General features: G+C 39.4%; 1 protein-coding gene across 1 annotated transcript; it reads left to right on the forward strand.

Moving 5' to 3' along the window:
• Positions 1-397: 397 nt before the first annotated feature.
• On the forward strand, positions 398-6,661 carry gdf5 (growth differentiation factor 5). Its single transcript, XM_077199925.1, has 2 exons — positions 398-1,259; positions 4,289-6,661. The coding sequence occupies exons 1-2, from the start codon at positions 635-637 to the stop codon at positions 5,146-5,148; spliced, it is 1,485 nt and encodes a 494-aa protein (XP_077056040.1). The 5' UTR covers positions 398-634; the 3' UTR covers positions 5,149-6,661.
• The last annotated feature ends 2,204 nt before the right edge of the window (positions 6,662-8,865 follow it).

Consider the following 8,865-nt stretch of genomic DNA (forward strand, 5'->3'; position numbering starts at 1 on the left):
TCATGTATAATGCATGGTCATTTGCATATCAATTCTGACCTATGGCTCATAAACAAACTGAGGATTTATTCTGGTGACCTAATGCAAAGCTTTGGGTTTTATGTATTCAGTGACTCATGCTGTAAGAAGAAATATTGCACTTGAATAAATCTGGACAGCATGCATGACATCAGAGAGTAATTAAGCCAGTTTGCGTTGGAATTCCGTTTCCAATTCCTGCGCTTAGGTTTGCGCACAACTTAAGCACCTGCAGGTTTCTGTGTGTGCGTGCTGTTTTCACTGGACGATGTTCAAACTCTGAGAAAGAAAGAGAGAGTGAGGGAGAGAGCGCATTACGCCATCCTTCCCTCTTGGAAAAAAGTGGGATTTGAAACAAGTCTCTTACAAGATATCAAGCAGAACCGCTGGACTTCAACGAGAGACACTGCGCTTTTGCACCTACTCTTGGATCTCCACTCCGACAGAGCTGGATCACTATGGTTCTGAAGAGAGGGGCACATGGCAATGGTTTGCGCAGAGTAATCGATCAGACGTTTCCAAAGCTTCATTTTTACCTCTCCAAACCCGTTCATGGTAGTTCGCCAAGAGCTGTTGGTCATTTCTCCATCACCGAAACTCAGAGGAAGATCAGAGGATGAAAGTTCTGACTAGTCTCCCTCTTTTACTGGGCTTCTGGACTCTGCTATACCTGGTCTTCATCCCGCAAGCGCTCTCCCTCGCCGGCGTGGCCGGTCACAGGGGCACCGGAGCGGCCAAACCCAATCCGCTGTTACCGGTGGCGCGCAACGGGACGACGCTCGTTAAGCCCTCTGACAACGCGAAGATCTCTCGCATCCGGGCTGGTCCACCTCTGATAAAGTCCGAGACTATCCCGGCTCGCGCCTCGGTACCTGTGAGTTTAGGGCGCAGGGAGGCCGCGCGCTCTTGGGTACCCAAGGATGCGGCGAGAGTCGCATCCTCTTCCAGCATGCAGCACCAAACGGGACACAATAAAGGAGTTTCTAAAGCGCCAGCTGCAATCAGGGCCGGTCAGCTCAATCCTGGCGTGATGAAAAGCATCGCGCCAGCACCTGCCCATATGAGAGCGAACGGCGTAGTAAAACTGGAGGACAGTGAGGAACCCAAACACCCTTTAGTGACGCCCCATGACTACATGCTGTCCCTGTACTGGTCACTGACCAGCGGAGAGGTCAATACTAGTGTCCTGCACGAGGCTGGGATGGCCAATACCATCACCAGCTTTGTAGATAGAGGACAAGGTATGGTATACATATTCAATCTGGTTTGCATTAGAGAGTTATGTTGTATGCACATTATAGACCGGGGCAAGTTGTCACATTGCTTAATTGTCACAAATCTTAGTCAGGTATTGAATCAAAAGTCAAATTACATATTTATTTTTCCCCCTCTAGCAGTGGTTTTGCCTGTTCCATGTTTTGCATATTTAAAATATAATATTTCATAGTATGGTATACAGCATTCTGGTACTGGTATACTGTAGTAGTTCTGCTGTTAGGTAAACGAATGAACACAATGAAGTCACGTTGGTTTATTGGAGATGGTTGTCACTTTTCTGTTTTATTAATTACAATTAAAGTGGCCCAAAACAATATTTTCTTCATGTGGTTTCATGAATACTAATTTAACTATTAAAATGAGCTGAAAACCCCATAATTAGTTATTTTATAGCAGCCTAGCAGGTTCCAAATGTGACAGCTTACCCCATGTACTGTGAAGATATGGCCTGCTATTAGAGTCAATGTAATTATATATATATAAAATGGTGATAAATGGTGAAATATTTCAGCTTCTTTGTAGTCAACAGTTTTAACCTGTCTACAGAAACTAAAAAAAAACATCCCCTAAAATATTTACTTGAGTAGGAAGCGTGACAACCAGCCCCGGTCAAGATTGTAAGTTAAAAGTTATTTGAATACATAAAGGTATGTGTATATTAAAGGTCACTATACCATTTTTAATTACTTTTAGCTTTTGGAGTGCTATTAAATCATCTAGCAGTGTGAAAAAAAACATTTCAATAAATATCCCATTTAGATTAATATGAAGTAATAAAAAGTGCATGTACGACAATGGCACAAAACATTAGAAAGGAAAATGTTTGATTTAGATGAATTGTAGCCTGTCAAATAGCAGGATATTGCTGTGACTGCTTGAAATGTCACGTCAGCTACCCATCATAAGTCTACAGCATTTAAGCTAAATTGTCCTTTTCTGTTTATACAAAAGAAAAATCATGGATAAACATTTTTAAAACGTCTTATTTCTGCTTAGCATTGCACTACACACTAAATCTACACAATAATTTTTTTCTTTTCTTTTTTTATCTGGGTCTCTGACCCAAACCAACTGTGTCAATATGCATCTGGCATAAGACTTTTGATGGACCTCTGCTTAAAGTAAATAAACTCCTGGGCCGGTTACAAGTAGGTGGCCTCAATATTCTTTTATTTTTTTTAAGTAAATCTGTTTAAAACAGCATTTAAATGGCCCTGCTTTCTGTAGCTGCAATGTTGACTCCTCAGAAGCTTTAAATGGTTTTAGTTTATGCTGTGTGAAATACCCTTTGCAGATTTATAGTTACCACATCCTCTGTAGACTTCAGGCAAGAAATGCATGCATCTCTCTTCCTTTCTCACCTACAGGGAAAGTTTCCCTAAAAAAATATAATTTACTCACCCTCATGTTGTTTTAAACCTGTAAGACTTCTTCTGTGGAATACAAAAGGAGATTTTTAGGTCTCCAGTCACTTTCATTGTATGGATAAGAGCAGCCTGGAACATTCTGCTAAATATCTCCTTTTGTGAAGTAAAAAAAGTCATGCAGGTTTGGATCGACATGAAGGTGAGTTAATTATGGCAGAAATTCCAGTTTTGGATGAACTATTTCTCTAAGTTTAAAAAGCCACAGCACATCATGCCCTTCTACATCAGTGTAATTTACGGCGCCACACACACACACACACACACACACACACACACACACACACACACACACACACACACACACACACACACACACACACACACACACACACACACACACACACACACACACACACACACAGCACTAATCAGTTGCACTCTCTCTGCCCCTCTCTCCATGTGCTTCAGATGGTTTTTTCAGCCTATGTTAGTGAAAGCCATATGTCACGGTGGTAGGCACACTGGTAAATAGCTGCAGGTTGATAATAATGCTGTGTTTACAGTATGTTGTGGTCTCTAGGCCGAGTTCGTCTGGTTTTAATAGTCTTTTGAAAGCAAACTGTTCTTGGATAAAATTAAGCCTTTTGATTTTTATAATGCACTACTTTCATATTGCATTGCATGCAGAGATAAAGTGAGCTCTCCCTCTATATATATATCTTTCACACACACACACACACACACACACACACACACACACACACACACACACACACACACACACACACACACACACACACACACACACACACACACACAAACAAACAAACAAACACAAACTAACAAACAAACAAACACACACATTGGATTTCCATGTTTTAGACATGTACAAACATTACAAATATTTTACCCCCTAACCTACCCATCACAGAAAACTTTCTGCATTTTTACATTTTCAAAAAACTTTACTTAGTATAACCAAAAAGTTGTGTCCCAATAATGTAGGGTTTACCTGAACACACACACACACACACACACACACACACACACACACACACACACACACACACACACACACACACACACACACACACACACACACACACACACACACACACACACACACACACACACACACACACACACACAATCTAAATACGTGAGCTTTGATAGTGGAGAAGCTTAATTGTGGTGCTCTTAGAAAAGCTCAAAGTGATTGACCATTTTACTACTTTCTAAATAAATATCTTCCACAATTCAGGTCCAATTCTCAATGCTCTTAAATATTTCCACAAAACCACAGTATTACCTTGATTGTCATGTGCAAAAAACATGGTATTAAGATGGTAAATCACATAGTAAATGTTAAAAAAACATGACATTGTGTCCAAAAATCATGGTAATGGCAGTGTACGTCCAAATAAATAATTATCACTCTGACACCATATGCAAAAACATGGTATTACCATGATAAATGTCCAAAAACATGGAATTACCATGGTACATGTTAAAACGGTATGGTTGGTATGTGTTTGGCTTTTAATATGGATGTTATCAAGATAAAATGCAACTAATAAAACAATGCAAAGGCTATTTTCATTGACCTCTGACCTTAACTTATGCAGACGAGCGCGCGCCCCAGCTGAGACGCCAGCGCTACCTCTTCAACATCAGCTCGATGGAGAAGGAGGGTCTGTTGGGCGCAGAGCTACGCATCCTCCGAAAGAAACACATGGACTCTCGTAAGGCCACGTCTGAGGGCACAGCTCTGAGACTGTACACCTGTGCATCAGGTAAGCACAGAGGCCTACTGGTGCAAACTCTTCCCATCGACCCTCACAGCGCACCTTACTGGGAAGTGTTTGACATCTGGAAACGGTTCAAAGACTTCAGAAACGCTCCTCAGCTTTGCTTTGAGCTGGAAGCCGTGGATCATGGCCGACCGCTTGACTTGCGATTACTCGGCCTGGGGCGAGCGGGAAGGCAAACCAAGGAGAAAGCCTTCTTTGTGGTATTCGGGCGTACAAAAAAGCGAGGGCTCTTTTACAACGAGATCAAAGCCCGTTCAGGTCACGACAACAAGACGGTGTACGAGTACCTCTTCACCCAGCGTCGGAAGCGTCGGGCACCATTGCCACGTGGGAAAAAACCACCCAAGAACCAAACCAAACAGCGTTGCAACCGCAAGCAGTTGCACGTCAACTTTAAGGAAATGGGCTGGGACGACTGGATCATCGCTCCTCTGGAGTACGAGGCCTTCCACTGCGACGGTGTCTGTGACTTTCCCATACGCTCCCATTTGGAGCCTACCAATCACGCCATCATCCAGACTCTCATGAACTCCATGGATCCCAGGTCCACGCCAGCGACCTGCTGCGTCCCCACCAGACTCAGCCCCATCAGCATTCTGTACATCGATTCCGCCAATAATGTGGTGTACAAGCAGTACGAGGACATGGTGGTGGAGAGCTGTGGTTGCAGGTAGCAAGATATGAAGAACCTTTTGGGTCTTCTTCAAGACTTCCGGACTTTTTTTGACAAGAGTTTTATTTTATTGCCAGAATCAAGAGTACGACTTCCGTTTGTTGATCAGCTTTGGAAACGGGGAACAGGGTTGTGCACCATTCAGAATTGCATGGAGATTGTCTTTTAAATTCCAGTTTAATTCTTGATTTAGAATTATGGTACCAAACAGGGTGCAGAATTGCAATTTGAAGGTTAATGTAAGAAAGTATAATTAAAATTAACTGGAATTCAAAAGAAATCCAAAAACCTCTTGGGGGGGGGGGGGGGGGGGGGGTATTTAAAGTGATATTTAAAGATTTAACTTTAATAACATGCTATTTTCCAGTAACCTTCAAAGGTATTTAACAAAATTACCTGAAACAAAAATGTTACAGTCAAAAAACTGTATCAATCCAGTATTACATTTCTAAAATGTATGCTCATTGCAAGTAATATTATTGGAAATTTAATTTAATCAAAGTATTTTTCGGCAATATTTACATATTATATTACACTTTTTTCACAGTTATTAGATCCACACCTAGATAGATAGATAGATAGATAGATAGATAGATAGATAGATAGCAAAAAATTCTATATTACATCATATTTAATAAAATAACATTAGTGTATCAGTGTGGAAAAAGCCAGAACGCATCACTTGTGATGAATTTCTTTGAATTGCAATTCAGCAAATTCATCTCCCTGTCACTGCATTTCAACTTCCTGTGGATTGTGGCCAATTTGATTCAAATTCACACTCCAAAATGGAGGGGGATACAGTTCTTCCACTTTGAATTTTGCACAACCCTGACATGTAGAGATCATTATTAACATCTGGAGGGTGACATAGAGGATTCAGAACAAACAAACACTGTTGCCTTTACATCTTGTTCTTCTTTGTTAACACAACCCTGTGTCAATGTGCCAATGAAACGCCTCGGATTCCCTCGTCAAATGCAGGTGTCTTCTTCAAAACTAGCCGAGGGCTTCACTGCTAATACATTAGTCTGGTTAGCGATGCAGTCAGCCCCTGCTGGTAGATGTCATAACTACACCATCTGGCTGCTAAAAACATCTCTCTCCACTGACTGCCATTCAGAAGTTTTTTTTAGTGTATTCTGATGGAATACATTTAATTGCAAGCAACACATATTTCATTATATTATACACTAGCGCAGAGACTATATCTTTAGATTTGTGAATGTTGCTGGTGAAAATACACCACTACTCACCAGAGGCATTTAAACAGGTTGATGGTTTTGTTCTCACATTAATAGCTCCACAACAGAAGTACATTTTTAATTATTTTTTTATAATCATTAATGAAACTTGATTAAATGTCTAGTTGTTATATAAAATTTGTTGTTTTTGAGCTAAATGTCATGTAGTTCAATACGAAGTAAATAGTTTGTGTTACAAAAATGTTTTACAAAAGAAAAATGTTGCTATTGCTTTTAAAGTGCTTTAATTAAAGGGATAATAAACATGTGTATTATTATTTTAATTTTTTTTATGATCCAGTTCAAGGTTACTCCCCAGAGTAACAGCATGTAACGCATATTGTGGTGTAAACCATTTAGAAACAAAACAATGGTTTCAAAACTTTTTGTTCTATTTGAACATGGCGTTTAAATTTAATTCATCAACCATAGCACAGATAGTTTATGTTCGCACTTTCTTTCTTTACTTTTTTTTTGTATATAAATGGAAACTTTAAACTAAGATTTTTACAATGCAGCAGATATTCATAATAAACAAAAATGACCCAGAAAAAAGTTTCAAGTGATTTTCTTTGCAGGCATTTTCTATCCAAGGTATATATATATAGGCCTATAATAATAATAATAATAATAATAATAATAATAATAATAATAATAATAATAATAATAATAATAATAATAATAATAAATAAAGTTTTTGCTAGTGAGACAGGCACAATGTTTTCACTAAAAATAATTTGTCTGTCCAAACTGAAAGAAGAAATGCTGAGAAATGTGAGAACAAACAATCAGAACATACAATATGACAATGGCTCAATTTCTATGGTAGGCTACTGCTCATTAGACCAAAATTGATCCACATATAGCTTTGATGTTGATGATGCTTCATTAGAATAATGAAAATGTATGCGCCAGAGAAAGCGCACGTGCAGCCATCTTTAGAATTTTTGTCTTTGAACTGCCATTATTGCGGTAGCTCTTTATATCTCTATGGCATCGCTGGTGAAGTGGATTTACTTATTGAAGAGTTAACGAAAGTTAACATGAGCATTGTAATGTTTGAAGCGGATGACGTAAAAAAGTTCAGGACACCGGGAAGATATTAAAACGAGTGGTGTAGCCTATAAATCCGTAAGCTTTTAATGCTGTGGAAATACAGACCAGAAGGCAGAACACAACGAGCGCAGTGTGGAAAAGCTGTTGAATGATTGAATCTGATTGGTTAACAAGCATTCGAAGGTGTGCAATTATTTTTTTTAGGGAAACGCATGGCAAAAGTAGTTCCAGGCAGGTCTTGACCGCATTACAGTTACAAATCACTGATCAAATGATTTCAGTTATTTCAAAGGTCCACAGACTTCAACAACAAAAGAAACAACACCCACAATGACACTGACCAAGCAAATAAATATACAACAGGATTAAAATGGCAAAATTATTTACATGTTTTTGCCACTAAATTATGCTTTATATGTACGGAAAGCACATACTCACATTTAGGGCAGTCATGGCATAATGGTAACAGAGTTGGAATTCCAACCCTTCCCGTTGCTGGTTCGATTCTAGTACCGGCAGGAATATGACTGAGGTGTCCTTGAGCAAGGCACCTAACCCCCAATCGCTCCCCGGGTGCCACTCAAGGCTGCCCGCTGCACTGGGTGTGTGTATCCACGTTTGCAGTGTGTGTGTTCACTAATCTGCTCCTAATGTGTGTGCACTTACTTGGATGGGTTAAATGCAGAGGTCAAATTCCAAGTATGGGTTTCCCTTGGCACTTTCACTTTCACTTCATACTCTCTTTCTCCCGCTCAAACGCACACACGTACAAATACACACTCACACAGAACTGTGTTGTCAGCACTGCTCTCACGATTTTATAAGTAAAATAGTTTAACAACTTTGACAACAATGACAGTCAACAACTCGCTGCCGAACACTGTTGACATGCACAGACTCAGGTAATTCACACATGCTAAATTTCTCTCTCTCTCTCTCTCTAGAGTCTGTTCAACTAATTTAACTCATATTTTAAGTCAGTTTAGTGTAAATGAGACTTGAAATGACATTTTTAAGTTCAATCAACTTCAATGTTTAAGGCAGCAACTTTTTTTTCTTCTTTTTTTTTACAGTGTAATAACCGCATTAATAACTGCATTACTTTGCTATCAGTGGCTGAAGTCTAAAATTATGTTTTGGAATTAGCAATGGAAGCTTCGGAATAAATGCATAAGAAATTAGTCCTAAACAAAAGAATTTTTAAGGACAAAAAATAAATACATCATTTGAAAATTGTTTTGAGGTATGGTAACCGTAGTAAAAGTGGAATAATTGACTCCAGATCGTTGAATTATTGAAAAATAATGCACACCCGAGGTGTAACGGCCGCATTACCACCTCGGGTGTGCATTATTTTTCTAATAAATCAATGGCCCGGAGTCAATAGTTCCTTCCATATTCTGTGCAACACAATTGCT

The sequence above is a fragment of the Siphateles boraxobius genome, unplaced genomic scaffold (assembly GCF_051911475.1).
Source record: "Siphateles boraxobius isolate OS27281-9 unplaced genomic scaffold, OSU_SipBor_1 41, whole genome shotgun sequence".
NCBI classification, from domain to species: Eukaryota; Metazoa; Chordata; class Actinopteri; order Cypriniformes; family Leuciscidae; genus Siphateles; species Siphateles boraxobius.